General features: G+C 46.6%; 1 protein-coding gene across 1 annotated transcript in view; it reads left to right on the top strand.

The window, feature by feature from the left end:
- Window positions 1–1289: 1289 nt before the first annotated feature.
- LOC144717976 (potassium voltage-gated channel subfamily B member 1-like) overlaps window positions 1290–22198 on the top strand; it is a 103888-nt gene continuing 82979 nt past the window's right edge. Inside the window, exon 1 of the mRNA XM_078593835.1 lies at window positions 1290–2287. Within this exon, the coding sequence (XP_078449961.1) occupies window positions 1721–2287 (567 nt within the window). The 5' untranslated portion in view covers window positions 1290–1720. The remainder of the gene's footprint in view (window positions 2288–22198) is intronic.

Genomic DNA, 22198 nt, shown 5'->3' with positions numbered 1-22198 from the left:
TCTCTAAGTGCGTATTTGGGTCTCTAAGCAAGTCTATAGACCTCTTTTCCACACAGTAGGGAGCAGCACTTTCCCAGATACCCTGCTATTGAGAAATGTTGGTCACATGGCATGACCGGGCTGAAAGCCACCAACTCGCTACACTTGAGAACTCGGGTTTATTCAAAGCTTAGTTAAGTCCATGCGAGTCTATTGATATAGACGTAAGTCCACAAGTCTCTATTTGAGTAAGCATATTTGTGTAAATCGATGAGTTAAACCTTATATGTTTTCTATTCAATGTGAGGTTGCGGGTCTATGTGTAAGCCTATGAGCATGCAACCCATTGATAACAGGGACAAGACCAACAACTTACACGACACTTGAGAACCCGGCTTAATTAAAACCCACTTCGCTCCGTGCTACTGTAGCCGTTGATTTTATGACCCTCCTATTGTGTGACGTCCCCGCTCTGCCGGGGATTGCGAGAGCCAACGGGGGTGACTGGCTAATGGGGATAATACCATTAACAATATCCACCCTCTACGAGTATACAGTAAGGTTCAATCCCCCCTCCCACTCCGCTCATGCGAATAGCAGTAATATTAATTCACAAGCCTCCCCAATCCACGTATCAAAAATGGGGGTTCCATTTGACCATAATTCACCACGATAGTCATTGTGGGTTGGTAAATTGGGGGTCCTGAACCACTTTGTCACGACTTCCTGCCTCCCATAGATTTTGTGGCAGCCATTTGTCAAGCAACTGCTGGGATGAAGGCCTCTCCACTTCGTGTGGGTTATGGGGGTTGTTGACCATCCTTCACCACGCTGGTCAACAACCCTGAAAAAATACCCAAGTGTGTAATCGGCTGTGTTTGCATGATGTCTTATTTTCTCGATCTTCTTTTTACCACTGTCGCTGAGCAAGGCAAGATGACGAGTTCAAGTTAAAGAGGACGTTACCGTCAATACTGATAATGTCACTTACCTCGCCATTGTTTTCTTCCTTGCACAATTGCCAAATCCTGACCATTAAGGTCCCCTCTTAGTCTCATCCCACTCGCAGATTTGGGCATGGATGACACCCCCCCCACCACAAAGTATATTGTGCACTCCTTGGTGGGGGGGGGGGAAACTTGTTGGGAAAGGACAGCCCCACACCGAATGCTCTTCATCCCTGCGCCCACCCCTCCCCCAAAGCTGAACTGGGTCTCAACCTCACTGTCGACTGAATAAAACTGTCGCATGTACATGTTAATCCTCATTCGCTGACGATGTGTCTCTGTTTTCCACCTCCTCTAGGATCAAAGACAAAGACGAGGGGAAATGTATGGCAAGTGTGGAGTGATACAACTACACAAATAACAACTGTTACTACAATTACCACAACAGCCAACAATAACAAGAGTAATATGAGTACACATCATAATGGGCCATGTGGACTGGTGGATATGAGCCTTTGCGTGGATTTCCGATGCAAGCGGTGACCACGGAGAGCGAACTTATCTTGACGTGGAGAACAGAGGAAATTTCTGTTGTGTTGGGAAGAGGACAGAGAGAAGAGGAGGACAGGGTTGTCATCAGTTCGTCTTGTCCATCGATCTCGTGATTAAACTCAAGGCCACCAAAAACTAACACCATCTCAACGAACAAAAACGAAAAGACCACGACCACGAACTCACTCCGAGCAAGACAAACGAGGCATCAAGTTGAAGACACCTAAGAGGAAGAAGAAAAGATGACGTCCGGACTCAACAGACAGGCTTCCTCCTCCACGCAGTCTTTGCCACCAGAACCTCTGGACATTGCACAGAGCAAAGGTAACTCCCGGCGAGTTCGCCTCAATGTGGGAGGCCTCACCCATGAGGTGCTGTGGCGGACCCTCGAGCGGCTGCCCCGCACAAGGCTCGGCCGCTTACGTGACACGAATGCGCACGACACCGTCATGGAACTGTGCGATGACTACAGCCTCGCAGACAACGAGTACTTCTTCGACAGGCACCCGGGGGCCTTTTCCTCCATCCTAAACTTCTACCGCACTGGCAAGTTACACATGATGGAGGAGATGTGCGCGTTGTCATTCAGCCAGGAGCTTGACTACTGGGGCATCGACGAGATCTACCTGGAGTCTTGCTGCCAGGCGAGGTACCACCAGAAGAAGGAGCAGATGAATGAGGAGCTGCGGAGGGAGGCAGAGAGTGCCCGTGAGCGCGAGGCCGAAGAGTTCGACGCCACATGCTGCGCGGAAAAGCGCAAGAAGCTCTGGGATCTCCTGGAGAAGCCCAATTCTTCTGTGGCGGCCAAGGTGAGGCACGCTCCTTCCCTGGGAGGTGGAGGGTAGAGAAAGGAGTGTGCATGACTCGGTCTGAGGGTGTGTGCAATTCTGATCGAAGGTGTGGGGGACTGAGGACGTGGGTAACACTTGGTCATGATTTGAATCAGTATGGTGACATGGTCCAATGCGAGCAAGTTCTCCCTTTATTGAAGAGGTTCACGGTTTGATTTTGACAGGCCGCCCTGTCACCCACAGTTATAACCGTCTGCTTCACAGTGGATCTCAAATATCTACTAACGTCATTCTAAATTACTAGACCTTCGTGAGCTGACATCGTGGTCCAAATTGCCAAATTAAAACAATTACACCATAAACCAATTCACCAAAATGTACTTGCCTTGTGTCACAAACAAACAGCTGCTACTGTAGGTGCCCTTTGAATGTTTGAGATGAGATAAAAATTTGTTGAGTTATTTAAGCACCATACACAATTATTGTTTTTTTTATTATTATTGATCGTTGGTGTGAATGAGCCCTACTCTTAGTTCTTTCGGTAAAGTCACATAGGTAAAAAATGAAATAAAAATAAAAATTCATGACGTTTCGGAGGCAACACAAGTCTCCGTCATCAGGTGGGACCATCACAACCAGATTTGCTGCATCAAGTGAGGCAGGGATTCCAAGATGCAAGCTCTTAAAAAAACTGACGAGGATATCATCAGGAGATAGTACCATGTCCTTGACCATAGAGACTAAGTTTTGATGTAGTATCTCTGTTTACCAAAGTTCCAGTGCCTGACACCCTAACAATAATTGAGGACTTGGTCCAACATGGATTGAATTCAGATGTACCTGCGCTGGTTAGGCATTGCCTCACCAACACTTATTTTACCTGGAATGGCACCTTCTACAAACAGAATGAGGGTACCCCTATGGGCTCCCCCTTGGCACCAGTGATAGCCAACATGTTCATGGAAAAGTTTGAATCAGAAGCCATCCAGACATCTACCCTGCGTCCTTCCCTGTGGAAGAGGTATGTGGATGACACTTTCGTCATTTGGCCACATGGCCTCCCAGCATTGAACCACTTCTTGGACCACATCAATTCCAGACACCAATCCATCAGATTCACCATGGAAGTGGAGAAAGATGGCAAACTAGCATTCTTAGATATTCTGTTTGAGAGGAGACCTGACGGATCCTTGGTACATTCTGTCTACAGGAAAGCCACCCACACAGATTCTTACTTGAAACCGGATTCCCACCACCACCCATCTCAAACTAATTATCTCATCAAAACGCTATACCACAGAGATCATGGCATTTCTGACCAACACCACCTGGCTAGTGAATTAAGACATGTACATCGGGCCCTCAGGATGAACGGATTCTCGAGAACGCACCATCCACCAAGCTGTTTCTCCCACCATACAGAAACAGCCACTTGAAACGCCGATCAAAACTATCACGTTGCCATACATAGCAGGTGTGACCAAAAAGATCTCCAAAATTCTAAACAAACATAAGATCCAAGTCCGATTCAGTACAGTACATAAAATCCGCGATCTAATTCCATCTGTGAAGGATGTCATCCCTGAATTGCAATACCCTGGAGTCTATAAACTGAGTTGCAGCTGTGGTGACTGTTACATTGGGGAAACGAAACGTTATGTCTCTGATCGTGTCCGCGAGCACAAGTCAGATTTGAAACACGGCAAAATTGAGTCTTCCGTCGTTGCCGATCATTGCTACAGCGCGGTGGGCTCTCATGATATTGTTTTTTCCGAGACCAAGGTGCTCTGCAAACCCTCTGGCTACCATCAAAGGTTTGTACACGAAGCCATTCAGATATACAAACACAGACATAATATCAACCGTGATGATGGGTACAAACTTAGTAATCATTGGAAAGATGTTATTAACCATGCAAAAAAGATTTAACTACACATTTTTGGACCATCTTATCTGACAGGCACTTTTTTACTTTACCGAATGTTAACATCCCCAGCGTTTAACAGTACTCTCTTTATTGTCAGCCAACACTGGTATAAACATGGGCATTTTCGTTCTCTTCTATCATGTGCACTAACAGGTGCTTGTGCACAGGCATGTCCACGTACACGTGCACCCCGAGCTCTCTTTTAAACCCCGCCCCCCCTTCCAATACGTTATCATGTGCACCAACAGGGACTTGCGCACAAACACGTCCACGTCGACGCCTACGAGCACCTCGTGCTCTCTTTTAGCCCCGCCCCCCCCTCCCGATACGTTCCATTCATTGGCTACCACATTCTGATAAGCTCCCCCCCCCCTCCCCCTTAACTTGTATTTTTTTATTAATTTTAATTTCATTTTTTACCTACGTGACTTTACCGAAAGAACTAAGAGTATGAATCCTTGCAGTCACGAAAGCTTCAAATCTAGAATGAATAAGTCCTTATTGAGGGGTTGGGTGTCTCAGATTGATGCTGCGGGCGACTCGGGTCTTCATCCAGAACAACCAGAACCGCGCACATGGTTTTTTTCTGTTTGGACTCTGGGTTGAGTTACTCACAGACACGTGTAAACGAGGACCGGGCCTGTCCCTGATGTAAATGGAGCATGCGTAAGCAGCCATCCTCAGGTGAAGAACAGAGCTGTCGGAAAGACAGCGTCCTAATGAACACTGCTAAGCTTGGCAGTGTATTTTAAGCTGGGTTAGAGGAGGAGAGCGCCTTGACAACGAAGTTTACATATCAACAGAGGAATTTAGCATGTTGATGACCAATGCAGATATGGGGTTAGTCACTCATTGTGGAATATGTAGGCGGTGCGGGGTCTCAAAGTCATATTATGCTAGTATATTATGTAGCATTAGCAGTAATAAGGAAGGGAAATTTTAATAATAAAGAACTGCAGCAGCCAAACCACCGCGTATCAAGCTAGTGCATTATGTGGAAAACAAAAAAGGAGTTTCTAAAGAACTGCAAATACCCTACGACCATACAATAAACCGATGTGAAAAACTAAATATAAACTACATCAATATAATCAATGTACTCAATATACTCTCCAATAAGCTGAGCTACTAACAATAAATCATTATACATTACACTTCTATGTCGAAAAAATAAGTGGCGGTTTTTTCCTTAACGTGAGCACCACGGACAGCGGACTAGCGTTGTTCAGACGGACGAGTCCATCTACGCTCGGAACGGAGGAGGGGGGAGAGAGAGAGAAATAGCCACAGTGCGCTACACTGTCCAGTGTTGCGTTACAACTATGCTATAAACTAGACCACTATACATGACAATATTATACCTTAAAATCTAAACTACACTGTATAATATCGTATACACAGCACCAATATAAGCTCTAACATTATGCATTATATTCATATGCCTCCAACTAAACTTTTTTCTACATCAAACGACTATACACTGCCATAGACAAACCCCTACCTTAGACTATACATTGTAATATTACACTATGTATTATTCTACAAACCCTACTGTATACCACACTGCTGTACATTCACTACACAATTACGATACTATATATTACCTTAAACATTATATTAAACATTACACTATTATACAATTGATTATTATACAATCTACTATACACCATACTATTGAACGTCGCGTGAAAGGTACTAAGAGGAAGCAAAGGAATGTGTCAGTGGGAGAGTGGCAGCAGGAAACTTGCAGCGGAGCAAAGACTCCGATCTGTGAAGAGAATACAAAAGCTATATCGTCAATGCCAGTGAATGGAATGCGGTCTGAAAGTCACCGTAAACGTGAACACAATCAATCAAGACCCGAAATAGTGTATCACGTCCTTCCAATGATTGCTGAGCCAGAATCCATCTTCTCGGTTGAAATTGTCTTTGTGTTTGTATATGTGGATCGCCTCATGAACGAATCTCTCATGGTAGCCGGATGGCTTGCAGAGAACCTCCGTCTTGGAGAAGTCAATGTCATGTGAGCCCACTGAATTGTAACAATGGTCTGCCACGCTGAGGTGTTGGTCCTACCGTGTTTCAAGTCTGCGGTCCGAGACATGTCGTTTGGTTTCTCCAATGTAGCTGCTACCACAGAGGCAACTTAGTTTGTAGACGCCAAGGTACTGTATGTCTGGAATCACATATTTTACAGACGGGACCAGATCACGGATTTTATGTACTGTGTTGAATCGGACCTGGAACTTGTGTTTATTCAGGATTTTGGAGATGTTTTGTGACCCCGGCAATGTATGGTAAGGTGATGGTTTTGAATGGCTCCTCAAGAGGATCCTTCTTCATGGTTGGAGTGAAGGCTTTGCGGATTGTGTAGTCGGAGTAACCTGGTCGTAGATGCATTGGGCTCTGGTCGGAGATGCATTGGGCTCTATGGTGTAGAGTCTTGATGAGGGAATCTTCTGGGATGGATGGTGGTGGGAATCCGGGTTTAGGTAAGCATCCGTATGGGTAGCTTTCCTGTAGACAGAGTGGCTCAATGAATCATCAGGTCTCTTTTTACACGCTTTTATTTAACTCACTTCATCTGTTGTATCCTCAAAAAAGAAATCCTGTAACTCAAATTTTACACACTTCCCAAATGTGCTATCGACTGCAAACTTCGTATAGGTATGTCATACTGATGACAATACTATATTCTATCATTTAAAATAATATATATATTAAACAATCTTTTTAACGGCTCTAATTGTCCACGCTCAACTGACGTTGCCTAAAAATCACCACGGTCCCTTACGTCACGGCAAGTCTCGGGGAGCCATGCCCAGGGGCGGGGGATGTGGAAGGAGGGGAGGGGCGATGGGGAAAGGGGGCAGGGGGAGGGGCAGCTCGGACAGTACATTTCATTAAAGCGTGTTTAAAAAAAAATTATATTTTATTTATTAGGACATCCAAAAAAGGTAGCTTGCCATCTTTTTCTACTTTCATGGTGAATCTGATGGCTGGGTGTATGGAATTGATGTGGTCGAGGAATTGGTCTAGAGCAGGCCGGCCATGTGGCCAGATGACAAAAGTGTTATCCACGTACCTCTTCCATAAGGTCGGGCGTAGAGTGGCAGTCTGGATGGTATCAGTCTCAAATTTCTCCATGAAAACGTTGGCTACAACCGGAGTAAGGGGAGAGCCCATTGGGGTGCCCTCAGTTGTTTGTAGAAAGTTCCATTCCAGGTGAAGTATGTATTGGTTAAGCAGTGTCTCACGAGGGGGGGGACCTCAGTGTTTAGTCCCTGATGAGCCAAGTATTCAATGATTGCGATGGTGTCAGGTACAGGAACTTTGGTGAATAAGAAAACCATATCAAAACTGACAAACAGGTCGTCTGGGGACAGGGAAATACCCTTGATTGTCGATACCATATGAGTAGAGTTTAGTACCGCAGAGGTGGTTTTTCCAGTGAAAGGCCGCAGGATTATAATACTCAATAATACTCAAACATGCAAAGATCCGCTATATATCCTTTACAGTGAGGGGAATGTGTGACGAGCAGCACACACACTTTTCCAGCGTGCTCTGTGCAAAGAGCAGATAAAGATGGGATCAGAGAGCGATTCAAACTTACGGAACAAGATTAGTGGTGACGTCTGCAGGTAGTGTCACTCGCCCCCCCCCCCCCGCAAGGTCAGTGATTGCTTTTGGGGGCTCAGTGGGCTCGGTGGGGGGGGGGGGCTGTAATTAAATACAAGGATATGATCAATACACGCAAGGCAATGTCCACCTGTTTTTGTGTGGCCGGGTGGCTCAGGAGTCAGGGACGCTAACCAAGCACCGTGGAGAATCCTCGGTTTGAAACTGGGTGTCAGCTGCTGCTGATTAAGCCGGGTTCTCAAGTGTAGCCAGTTGATGGTCTCAGCCAGGGTCATCCAAAAATTACAGCATAAAAAAACTCCATCACGTTACTTTTCGCGTGTTGCTTTATTTGGCTATATTACAGTACACATCGCATTGATCGATACGTGACAAACACGTTGCGTGGCATATAAATTGTTCTCCTAATGTCGATTCAGAGGATTATTGAAGTCTATAGGAGAACAGGGCTGTTCTCTGATAGAGTGGTGCACTACGTACTGTAAGAACATAAATGTATTTATATCATGAGAGCTTACATTTAATATAATTGTGGGAAAGATATAAAACAATACTCTGTACATTTTAATAAAAACCAGGATTTAGGAAGCAGAAAAAAATGAATGAAACATTAATTATGTATTAAAATGCACCCGCTCTCCTTAGCTTCTCAGGGTTCTGTCTGTATTGTGATTGCGTGCCAGGCTGTTTGCAGGGCTTTTTCGCATTGTGGGCAGCAGAGGTGCAGTGCAGTAAAACACCATTGTGATAATGTACTGTATTTAGATGTTCTCACGTCTATGGTTCCTCCCCTACCGCCATAAAAGAACTGTCTCAACCGGCAATGTTTTGGGTAGGCCCTCATCCAGCAGTGGATTATCAAAATGGCAGTGCACGTACATTCACAAATGTCACTGATCTTGCAAAGCCAACGAGGAGGGTTTACACAAGTCATGCTCTGGATTTGCCCGACCAATAAAGATCCCAGTAGCGGATGTGGAGGAAGGATCAACAAAGATTCGAACCCATAAATCCACGCACTGCCCATGTTCAAGTTGACACGTCACTTCATAATTAGGGGGGTGTGGGGTATAGGGGCTACCCCCACGCACCCCTCCTGTGCAGTTCAAGCAGCACCTCTACTTATATGCCAACAACCATACACAACGTGTACGCAGCGAAAAATATGTATAAAAAAACAAGCGATTTGATGCATGTCTTTCGTGAGCTTAAAAATCGGCATGAAACTATAAATCAAAACGTTAATCCACTTTAGTCTTGAAGTTACAATTAGAGGAAATTTAAGTATCGTTCCATTGACGATTCTAAACACAGCATGGAGAGATGAACATTGAGAGACAAAAGAGGAACACGTGGATGAGAGACCGTCAAAAAAAGTAAGTTAGCTTGTGCAGGACCTATCTCAAGAAAAGATGATGGCTGGTGGTTAAGACGAGCAACACAGGGGCAGCCAAAGGAGGGAGCGCCAGAAAGGGAAGAAACAGGGGGCCACTGAGCGAAACCACGAGCAGGGCTGGTGGAACATGGACCAGGCAGGAGATGAGCAGCAAAAACACGAGAAGGCAAGCGGCTCGAATCAGACAGGCTGAGGAATTGCACGTCAGCAAGAGAGGCAGCCAACGAAAGTGTCGGCATCTCAGCAAGACTGTTGATGGCACAAAAACGGCATTCGTGCATGCAGAGGAGCCTTACTGAGTCCAAAGACAGATTTTCAAGAGAGGGAACTAGAGTTACCTGAGAATACCCACTCCGTACACGAGGGGATAAAATGCGAAAGCCAGCTCGACAGATGGTTTCCCGAACACAATTACTGGTGCTGCCATCTCCTGCGCGCCTCACACCCACCAGTGAAGTTGTCGAGTGTGCAGGCAGTGCTACTGCACCAGGGCCCACGGGCCCAAGGGAATTAGTTGCCAAGCTACAAAGACGAGATAAATTGGACAGGGGCCCCCATTTCCTTCTATGCAACAGGATCGATACCAACCATGTGCCAATCGTGATGCGCCACCGATCACAGCCCAGCAGGTTTGGAAGTTTCACACAGATCTCAGTATGATCCACTAATCCCTGCCTCCATATGTATGGAAGTTGAACCGTACGTATCGAACCGTGCTAATCGGAGGTGCGTGTATAAAGCCACCGTCTCACATTTACAACTATATCGAGTGCCCTGGACTGAGAGTACTGCTGCTCTGAAACAAAACACTGCTGCACACAATAGGTGGCCTTGACCCTTATCCCAACTTTATCATTAAACATGAACATTGAACATTATAACCCCGACACTATTAATAGCCATAAACCAAACTCCACACCAACCCTATCCCTAAGCCAACCTTAACCCTAAACGCATTTGTCTATGAAGATTAATGTCTTCCACAAACAGGAATTCCTGATGCTGATGAGGGATTAGGCCATAGGGTCTCATTGTATATGTGTTAGTTAACTTTACAGCGCACACTGATCAGCGTGGCGAAGTCGGGGTAAATAACCCCCATACCGACACAGCTTGGGGAGGCCTTCATTCAGCAACGGATTGGTAAAGAGCTTCGGCTGTTCAATCACACAATGCATTAAAAGAGGCGAGATTTTTTAAAATTGTGACTTGACACATTAGTGCGGCCAGAAAAATATTAATAGGTGGGTTTGGTGATGGCAGAGGGGGATTGGGAGATATGGGGATGGATAACTAAATACTCAAGGACGCTTTCGTTGATTCGGACAATGTATGAGCAGACACGGGGCCAGATTAGCATTCCCCGGGCAGTTTGTCCCATTGTTGTAAAGTGGGTGATGAAGTCATACAACAAACACCGACGAGAATTAACATTCATCACAGTTGACAGTTGGGCCGCACAGTTAAAATGATTAGAGGACCGGTAATCATGAAATTGGAGAATCAGGAGACAACAGAGTAACCGGACACACGAGGGAGAGTACAGATAGGAGAGATGAGACAGGGGACAGGAGGATCGGGAGAGAGGAGGGAGGAGGGGGGAGGAGACAGGAAGGGGGAGGATCAGGAGGCAGAAGAGGATCTTGAGACGAGGAGGAGGATCAGGACACAGGATTTGGAGACATAAGGGAGGAAACATAATACAGGTGGGGTAGGGTAGGAGTGAGGTTGGGGGGTAAATCTAATCAGGTTTGCGTGAATTTGGCAAAATCTGATAAGCAGACAGAGGTTGGGACGCTGCCAAGTGTCCGAAGTGGTCTCTGCCATGCTTTCCCCTGGCAGATGATTTGTCACCTTTACATTTCATCCACAATTCTCCAAATGTAGGACAGATACATTTAGCTTACACACCTTCATAACACCCGTATACAACCAAAATGTTTATATATAATAGCAGTTTATATAAAAAGTTGAATATCGATGGCATTCGTTTTAAATTAGCTATAATAAATTACTGTGCTTTGTCAATCTACTGTTGGAAGGCCTCCCTACACGTTATCGGTTATGGAGACTGCTTGATCATCGCTCACCACACTGGGTAGGTTTGGTGAATGTGTGGAAGCAGAACCATTCCAGGAATCACTCGCCATTGATGTCAACCATGGCCAGGAAAGCTACTTGGGTTACTGGTTTCATCACGCAGTACACTAAAGACTTTTTTTTTTATCAGGCGGTAACCCACTGAGACTTTACGTCTTTGTCAAGGTCAAGAGAGATCTGAGTTCGTGATTATGACTATTACTTTGGAATAATACATGAGAGTAACAGTAATAATCTTAATTATAGTTTCCCAATTTTCCAGGTCTCTGGCAAAGGACAAACTAAAAATTAGCAAGCTCTCGTCTGGGTAAATGACTGTAGATTTTGAATGCCCATGAAACATAACCTGGTTAAATAAAGGGCCTTGTAAGTAATTAATTAAGAACACCAACTGATTAGATGAAGTGCCTTGCATTTACATAATTCTCATGTATCTCTTCTGGTTAAGGACCTTGCAGATAGTTGACCCCAATGGGATATTACACAGTTAAATAAAGGGCCATTGTATTGGTATGCATTACGCGCGGGGTGGTTGTAAGCGATGCAGCATTGCTTCGTGCCTCAACTTTAAATCCAAAAGGCGAGAGGCCAAGGGAGGGTGCGAGGGGGGTGCTGCGGGGGGCGAGGGGAGGGGTTCGCGAGGAGTCCGGCGTCCATGGCGCTCGCGTTGTTATCATTCCGGTGGGCATGCACTTGAGACACGGTTTCTTTGGGACCGCGGTGACCCTCAAGCCATGCATCTGTCGAGATCCCCTATTTCGCCCCCCTCCACCTCCTACACTAACTGGGGGGCCCGAGTGGGTTATGGAATGGGGTGATTTCAAAGAGAGAATGTATTGACTACTGGGGCAAATGCTGGTAGCGAACACCTATTAAGGTTCACTGGTCGACACGGCGTACGAAGGAGTGGTGTGGAAGACACCACACCAACCGCCCTTGTCTCCCCAGTGTTGTTGCTTATGCTCTTTTACAGCTACTTTTATTCAGGCTGAGTAGACCCAAGGGAGGGGCATGCCATCGGACAGGTTCACATACCGCTGTTATCTCTGGTCGGAAATCGAACCCTGAATGTTTTTAATGAAAGCCTGGCACCATACACATGCAATACAAATGTAGTGAGCCCAAAGACGAGGGAGAGCTGGTACTTGTGTAGTAGGTTCGAATTAGGTGCACACACACGCAACTTGGAGGCAACACTATTTATTAAACGGTAAATAATATAACACTCTACATGAGGTGGTGACCACCTTCCTCAACTCACTAACACTCTGGAACACGACACAGACTGGACCAGGCAGGCAACAGCCTGCCTGGCCCAGGACGACGACTCGGGACTTGACGACCAATGATGTCTTCACCTTGTAGTCCAGTACAACAGCAGCCTCGCTCTGCGTTCACACCACGCTTATATTTGGTTTGGCGTGGCTGGCTCCGCCCCGGCGTGGCTGGCTCTCTTCAGGCCACGCCTCCCTTCCCAGGACACGCCTCACTTCCCCCACCTCTGGGAGGGTCCGGATCCCTCCACCACGTGACCCCCCAGGCACCCCCTTGGGGCCCCCAGCCTTCGTACGGGCCGACACAGTAGTGACCTTTCTCTGTCACTACACTTGTGGCAACAGTTTAATTTAACAAATAACTCAATACAAGGCCCCTACTACAAAGTGGTAGCGGCCCCTTACACCTGCTACCTGGGGAGGTATGGCCTCCGGGCTATCGTGCCTCCGAACACTGGGGACCACTCTACACTCAGCCCTCCGGCTAGAGGCCCTAGGGGAGGCTATCCTCACCCGACCCAGCCAAGGTCCTCGGGTCCCGGACACTGGTCCACTTCGTCCCGGCCCTTACAAGGACGTCGTGTCTGGGGGTACCCAGGGTCCGACCACTGTCCCACCTCAGTCCCGCGCCTTAGAAGGACAGCGGGTCTGGGGGTCCCAGGGTCCTACTCGAAGCCCGGTCTTCAGTCTTCGGCTTGAGGACGACTGCCGAACCCGTGCATGGGTCCGGATTTTATACACCTCCTAGGGTCTCTCCGCCCCTGGCCACGCCTCCCTTCCAGAGTGTTCCAGGGGATCCTAGAATATTCCCCCAGCCCCCCTCTTGGGGAACCTCGGTGGCCCACATATCACCCCATACTGACGTATGTCCGCTAGTGCAGGTAAGTTCATGGCGTTACACAAACATATACATCCACGTGCATATTCTGTACATACGAGGGTTGATCAAAAAGTACCGGCACTACTTTTATCGAGACAAACCTTAAGAACAACATAACTAATCAAGTGTATATCCTTCAAAGTAGTTTCCTCCTGTTCGAACACGATAGCGATTCTAGCAGTCCTGCCATTTGTCGAAGCATCTCTGGTATTCTTCTTTCGGGATGGCTTTCAGGTTGAGTTGCATTTTGGATAATGGTTGGGCATATCCTGAAATATATTTCCTTTTAGGGTGCGTTTCAATCGAGGGAACAAAGAAGGTCACTTGTGTCCGGATTTCTCAAGGATCTGTGACCTCACAAAATCTAGCCTCGTGAAACCCAGGATGGATAGTAAGGAGGCGAGCCTGAATGTTGCAAACCGGCGCAGATGTTCCTTTAAAGGGCTGCACGTTTGCAAGCCTAGATAAGGGAGGGCATAACTGTGGCCGAGAGCTGGAGTTTCGTATGGAGTGATCGCCCAGGTAGCTTCCATTTCCGCGTCACGAGGCTGATAAAAAGACAATGCCACTCAAATGATTCGGAGTGAAATTTCTGCTGCCAAACTGGAGTTGGTCATAAGCACATTGCGGAGGTATGGAAACTGCTCCACTCTCTCCATAACTGCCCCATCACACATGAGGAGTGGAGGGGGTGGAGCATTCGATAACACACCATGCCCAGGCAGGTGCTTTGTTTTTTGGGGGCTGAGAGAAAGGTGCCATCCCTTAGTAATGCATTACAGGTTCTGCAGAAGTGTCTCCAACACCTTCTTACACACACACCTCACGCACGTGCATTCCCCAATGGGTATTCGTGCGAGGCTCAGTCGACCTGGAAGAGGCCCAAGACCAGTTCAGATTTCTCTCCACTGATGCTAGCCGTGCTGGGGAATACAATTAATCGCACTCAGGTACCGGGATTCGTAGCGCCATGCGCTAACCACCGCACCACCTCTCTACTGAAACGTGCGAGGTGACGGACCAGCATAATTCAGCCATCAACTAAAGCGAGGGTTGGGGTGGTGGGGGTTGAGTCGGGGATGGGAAGTGATGTTGCAGGGCGCGTGCACGTCCAAGTACACGCACAGCTCTGACTTTCAATCAGCAAGATAAATAAGCAAGCAACACACCTCCCTCGCGTATCCGTTACTCCACGTAACACACAAAAGCACTTCCTCCACTCAAGCAGCGTCCAAGGTGTCCCCATATCCCTGCTTGCGCTCTGTAAATGCTAATTCACCTGGTTATCTGCAGGCTGGCGTCTGGAATGCTCTAATCGGATTTAAAACGGAATTGTATACATAATGTGAAATAAAAAAGTGCACATGTACAGCGCTGTTGTCACCCCACTGCTGGGCGAGGTCCTGAAACGATGACCGGGTGCCGTGCGTGGCGGTGAGTAAACATCGACAGTGGGGATGGAACGGCCACTCGGGCAAGGTTCGAGCCACACGACCCGCCTGAGTGCATTGCTATATTTATATGGCTGTATATTAAAGCGATTATTGCTATGTGCAAACGTATGTCAGTGTGTGTATACGTATTTACAGTACATGTATTAACATATGTATACGTACATAGTGCGTGCGGAAATGTATGTGCCCGTATGTGTATACGATCGTATGTTTCTGTATATTTGAATACCCCACGGACGTGCATAATTGGGTATGGACGTGGCGTGGGGGGTAACCCGAGTGAAGTGTAATTTTTGTCTATAGGCTCCGCTTGCGTGTGCAGCTGTGCGTGCTGATTGGGGGGGGGGGGGGGTCGCGGATTAGGGGGTTTATCCTCCTGCGTAGATTATCCAGAACACGCAGCTAGTGCGCTCCTCTGCGCCTCATCACACTCTTTACAGAACGAGGCCGCCTTCCCCGCACACGTCCAGTACCACACTCGACTTTGATTAGCTAAGTCACCACTTGGTACATTTTCCGCTGGTATCTTCAAATGCCTGCAGAGTCCATCGCGAGTGCTCGCTAGGGTCGTGATGAACTTGACTCGGATCAGCCATGGGCTAATCCATGTGCCTGGTGTAATGGGTATTTCTTTAAATTTGACATGCCTTAATTAAGTTCCAATTACATTTCCATGTCACATTGCCATGTGAAGTTATTTCCTTTGCGAACTCTCACAGTGAGAAGCTCGACATATCCTATAGAGCGGTACTTATTGTATCATCTTCCAGAGATATGATGGGCTGATCCGACAGCTGATCTTGCGCTGTCTCCAAGTTGTCGGTGTCCACACGTGCCTATGTGCACACGTGCCTTTGAGCTTGCATAATCGTCGATTTGGCAATGGCCTTGGCAATTTGATAAGCATTTTAGGGTTTTTATTATGGGTATTTCATGTCCGTATTTTACTGTCATAACGTTCATTACAATTTTCTTTTTTTGCTGATGTTTGTATTGATAGATTATGATCTCTGTTCACCTGTATTACCTTCATATTTTCTGTGAAGCATCTTGACACGCAGTTGCATTTAGACGCTATACGAATTGAAATTGCATTTTAGTGCAGTACACAACTAATTATTTCACATTCATGTCCTTCTCCAAGCACAACATGTCAAGTTATATGTTAGGATTTTAGATTTAAAAAAAAATCTCTTGGCCCTCACCTGTGCTGAAACTCGACCGCCACCACTTTAGTTCAGCAGTGTCACGAGTGGAGAGGACATAAGGGCTGGGGCGCGTTGATGAAGAGACACCGTAGATATCAAGTCGATTTAAAGTGGTGCCTTCCTCGTTGAGGAGCTGTAGCCGAGGCGATGCAACGCAGAATAAATCCCAGCATTGGATGACGTTTACACCCCCCCCCACCTCGGCTAGAGTGTCACTGCACTGAGTGTTGCTGTGTTAACATAAGTAGCCGATAGCGTATTACATTTTAAATGTTCTCTTTATAAACAAACATAGCATTTGTTAATAATATTCACCACTTTGTCAATCCGCTGCTAGGTAGCCTTTTCAAGCCAAGTCGAGTCAAATGTCTTTGTTTAACCAGGTGGCAACTCAAGAGACGAGGAAAAGTCCAATTTCGAAGAGTGACCTGGATGACCAAATGGAAAAATATTGAAACTAAAGAATAGCAATAAAGCAAATAGAAATTCGAACCAAAAGTAATTGCATCATATTCATTTGATTCGTGGGGGTTGGTCAAGGTTAGGGAAGGAGTAGGTGAACAAGGGAGGTACAAGGTCAGTTCCGATATCACTTGCCACTGATGTTAGCCGCGGTCGCGAATTCAACTCAGGTAGCTGTGTTCACAGCACAGTGCGCTAACCGCTCTGCCACCACTCCACCCCTACATAAATACTCATGCTCGTTCCTGTAAAAATTTAGTAAATTGGCTCATACCTCCCTATTTTCTGGGATTGTTGTTGTCTATTGCTCACCACTCCCTGCCCTCCACTGCTGCCTGTGCACTCTATGCACTGGTCAGTATTCCCAGAGCAGGGCATGATCCAGGGGGGCTCAGACCCAATAACCATCAACAGCCATAATCAATGCACTTCTGTATGAAGGTATCCCGAAGCCATCCCCATCCATAACACAACAATTCATGCAACTATTCACCCAACACCTGATTATGAGCTGATTCATTTGCTCCATCTCTGCGGTAGATGGTCTCTTGAGCACATTCCTTCCTTGAACTGTCACTCAGTTATATCGCCATTTATTTACCCAGGACAACCAAACTCTTCATTTACCCAGGACAACCAGATGCTTCATTTACCCAGGACAGACTCTCTATTTACCCAGGACAACCAGACGCTTCATTTACCCAGGACAGACTCTCTATTTAGCCAGGACAACCAAACTCTTCATTTACCCAGGACAACCAGATGCTTCATTTACCCAGGACAGACTCTCTATTTTCCCAGGACAACCAAACTCTTCATTTACCCAGGACAACCAGACTCTCCATTTACCCAGGACAGACGCTTCATTTACCTAGGACAACCAGACTCTCTATTTACCCAGGACAACCAGACTCTTCATTTACCCAGGACAACCAAACTCTTCATTTACCCAGGACAACCAAACTCTTCATTTACCCAGGACAGACGCTTCATTTACCTAGGACAACCAGACTCTCTATTTACCCAGGACAACCAGACTCTTCATTTACCCAGGACAACCAAACTCTTCATTTACCCAGGACAACCAGACGCTTCATTTACCCAGGACAGACGCTTCATTTACCTAGGACAACCAGACTCTCTATTTACCCAGGACAACCAGACTCTTCATTTACCCAGGACAACCAAACTCTTCATTTACCCAGGACAACCAAACTCTTCATTTACCCAGGACAGACGCTTCATTTACCTAGGACAACCAGACTCTCTATTTACCCAGGACAACCAGACTCTTCATTTACCCAGGACAACCAGACTCTCTATTTACCCAGGACAACCAGACTCTTCATTTACCCAGGACAACCAGACTCTTCATTTACCCAGGACAACCAGACTCTCCATTTACCCAGGACAACCAAACTCTTCATTTACCCAGGACAACCAGACGCTTCATTTACCTAGGACAACCAGACTCTCTATTTACCCAGGACAACCAGACTCTCTATTTACCCAGGACAACCAGACTCTTCATTTACCCAGGACAACCAGACTCTCCATTTACCCAGGATAACCAAACTCTTCATTTGCCCAGGACAGACTCTCTATTTACCCAGGACAACCAGACGCTTCATTTACCCAGGACAGACTCTTTATTTACCCAGGACAACCATACTCTCCATTTACCCAGGACAACCAGACTCTCCATTTACCCAGGACAACCAAACTCTTCATTTACCCAGGACAACCAGACGCTTCATTTACCTAGGACAACCAGACGCTTCATTTACCTAGGACAACCAAACTCTTCATTTACCCAGGACAACCAGACTCTCTATTTACCCAGGACAACCAGACGCTTCATTTACCTAGGACAACCAGACTCTCTATTTACCCAGGACAACCAGACTCTTCATTTACCCAGGACAACCAGACTCTCCATTTACCCAGGATAACCAAACTCTTCATTTGCCCAGGACAGACTCTCTCTTTACCCAGGACAACCATACTCTCCATTTACCCAGGACAACCAGACTCTCCATTTACCCAGGACAACCAAACTCTTCATTTACCCAGGACAACCAGACGCTTCATTTACCCAGGACAGACTCTTTATTTACCCAGGACAACCATACTCTCCATTTACCCAGGACAACCAGACTCTCCATTTACCCAGGACAACCAAACTCTTCATTTACCCAGGACAACCAGACGCTTCATTTACCTAGGACAACCAGACGCTTCATTTACCTAGGACAACCAAACTCTTCATTTACCCAGGACAACCAGACTCTCTATTTACCCAGGACAACCAGACGCTTCATTTACCTAGGACAACCAGACTCTCTATTTACCCAGGACAACCAGACTCTTCATTTACCCAGGACAACCAGACTCTCCATTTACCCAGGATAACCAAACTCTTCATTTGCCCAGGACAGACTCTCTATTTACCCAGGACAACCAGACGCTTCATTTACCCAGGACAGACTCTTTATTTACCCAGGACAACCAAACTCTTCATTTACCCAGGACAACCAGACGCTTCATTTACCCAGGACAGACGCTTTATTTACCCAGGACAACCAAACTCTTCATTTACCCAGGACAACCAGACGCTTCATTTACCCAGGACAGACGCTTTATTTACCCAGGAAAACCAGACTCTTCATTTACCCAGGACAACCAGACGCTTCATTTACCCAGGACAGACGCTTTATTTACCCAGGACAACCAGACTCTTCATTTACCCAGGACAACCAGACTCTTCATTTACCCAGGACAACCAGACTCTCCATTTACCCAGGACAACCAGACTCTTCATTTACCCAGGACAACCAGACGCTTCATTTACCCAGGACAACCAGACGCTTCATTTACCCAGGACAGACTCTTTATTTACCCAGGACAACCAGACGCTTCATTTACCCAGGACAGACTCTTTATTTACCCAGGACAACCAGACGCTTCATTTACCCAGGACAACCAGACGCTTCATTTACCCAGGACAGACGCTTTATTTACCCAGGACAACCAGACGCTTCATTTACCCAGGACAACCAGACTCTTCATTTACCCAGGACAACCAGACTCTCCATTTACCCAGGACAACCAGACTCTCCATTTACCCAGGACAACCAGACTCTTCATTTACCCAGGACAACCAGACGCTTCATTTACCCAGGACAGACTCTTTATTTACCCAGGACAACCAAACTCTTCATTTACCCAGGACAACCAGACGCTTCATTTACCCAGGACAGACGCTTTATTTACCCAGGACAACCAAACTCTTCATTTACCCAGGACAACCAGACGCTTCATTTACCCAGGACAGACGCTTTATTTACCCAGGACAACCAGACTCTTCATTTACCCAGGACAACCAGACGCTTCATTTACCCAGGACAGACGCTTTATTTACCCAGGACAACCAGACTCTTCATTTACCCAGGACAACCAAACTCTTCATTTACCCAGGACAACCAGACGCTTCATTTACCCAGGACAGACGCTTTATTTACCCAGGACAACCAGACTCTTCATTTACCCAGGACAACCAGACTCTTCATTTACCCAGGACAACCAGACGCTTCATTTACCCAGGACAGACGCTTTATTTACCCAGGACAACCAGACTCTCCATTTACCCAGGACAACCAAACTCTTCATTTACCCAGGACAACCAGACGCTTCATTTACCCAGGACAACCAGACTCTTCATTTACCCAGGACAACCAGACGCTTCATTTACCCAGGACAGACGCTTTATTTACCCAGGACAACCAAACTCTTCATTTACCCAGGACAACCAGACTCTTCATTTACCCAGGACAACCAGACTCTTCATTTACCCAGGACAACCAGACGCTTCATTTACCCAGGACAGACGCTTTATTTACCCAGGACAACCAGACTCTTCATTTACCCAGGACAACCAGACTCTTCATTTACCCAGGACAACCAGACGCTTCATTTACCCAGGACAGACGCTTTATTTACCCAGGACAACCAGACTCTCCATTTACCCAGGACAACCAAACTCTTCATTTACCCAGGACAACCAGACGCTTCATTTACCCAGGACAGACGCTTTATTTACCCAGGACAACCAGACTCTTCATTTACCCAGGACAACCAGACTCTTCATTTACCCAGGACAACCAGACTCTCTATTTACCCAGGACAACCAGACTCTCCATTTACCCAGGACAACCAAACTCTTCATTTACCCAGGACAACCAGACGCTTCATTTACCCAGGACAGACGCTTTATTTACCCAGGACAACCAGACTCTTCATTTACCCAGGACAACCAGACTCTTCATTTACCCAGGACAACCAGACTCTCCATTTACCCAGGACAACCAGACTCTTCATTTACCCAGGACAACCAGACTCTCTATTTACCAAGGACAACCAGACTCTTCATTTACCCAGGACAACCAGACTCTCTATTTACCCAGGACAACCAGACTCTTCATTTACCCACGACAGACTCTCTATTTACCCAGCACAACCAGTCTTTTTGAAGATCATCCTGCTACATTGCGGTTTTTGGACAGTCTCATTCATGGGAGTTTGGCTTCACATGGGAGGAAACTGAAGAACCAAGAGAAACCCCATCACACATAAGAGGGGTTAACGCTTAAAGCTCAAAACAGATAGGTTCATTAACCCGTTTACTGTACTGCCCTCTCCTGGCCATCTGATAATTCCACGAAAACTTATATACAAGTATTAACCAGTCTCAACCTGCTTAGCGTCTGAGATTCGGCGAGATCAAGCGGCGCGCGTGTGTGGTGATTTGGTCTTTCGCGACGCATTATTGCAAAGGCACAAACTCAGATCCGTGCAAGGGGGCATGATCCTCTTGGCTGTTACCCTCTCCACCACCACCCAGCTCACAAACCCTCGCTTTGGGAAGGATAATTAATCCCAGACATCCGTGCCGATTGGAGGCAAAATAATCCGGAGTTCCACGTAATCCTGACGATGAATTACACGTGTGAGAGCATTAACGCGTTAGCGTTAAGTACAACACAAAAGCATCCACATATATATGCGCGGCACTAATTTCAGTGGCCTCGGGACTATGAGATCTCCCGGTGTCTCTTGGGTTGGCGATGGAGAGGTGCATAGTTGGTGGGTGAGATATGTACTTTGGGGGGCTAAAATATTTATTATAAAGTAATATTTATAATAAATGATTTATTGGAAAATGAATGTCCAGAATGAAGGGAGTGCAACGTTTTCATGAGCAGAGCACACAGTGGACTGATGCGTCCAAGGGCACTGGTTCACTGATCACGCCGGTCTACCGCTTGGCTCTCCAACACACCGGTGTGCTATACTAGTGACGAATTGGCATGTTCTGTGTACATCACAACCCTTACGAGTTGGCTGTGTCGGGTGGTGGTGGGTTTTAACGGCACATTTATATAGTTACACGATCTAATCCAAAAACCTCAATTATGGATGATATTGGTCGCGAAAGCCTGCTACGTGTTAAACGGTGGGTTCCTTGACAAGTCCCGAGTGCAGATGTTACCTCAAAAGTCGTTCTGTAATGTCTACACTGCCTGCACA

The sequence above is a fragment of the Lampetra planeri genome, chromosome 4 (assembly GCF_965212315.1).
Source record: "Lampetra planeri chromosome 4, kcLamPlan1.2.h2, whole genome shotgun sequence".
Lineage (NCBI taxonomy): Eukaryota > Metazoa > Chordata > Hyperoartia > Petromyzontiformes > Petromyzontidae > Lampetra > Lampetra planeri.
The sequence above is the reverse complement of the archived record's forward strand: the minus strand, read 5'-3'. Positions and strand labels throughout refer to the sequence as shown.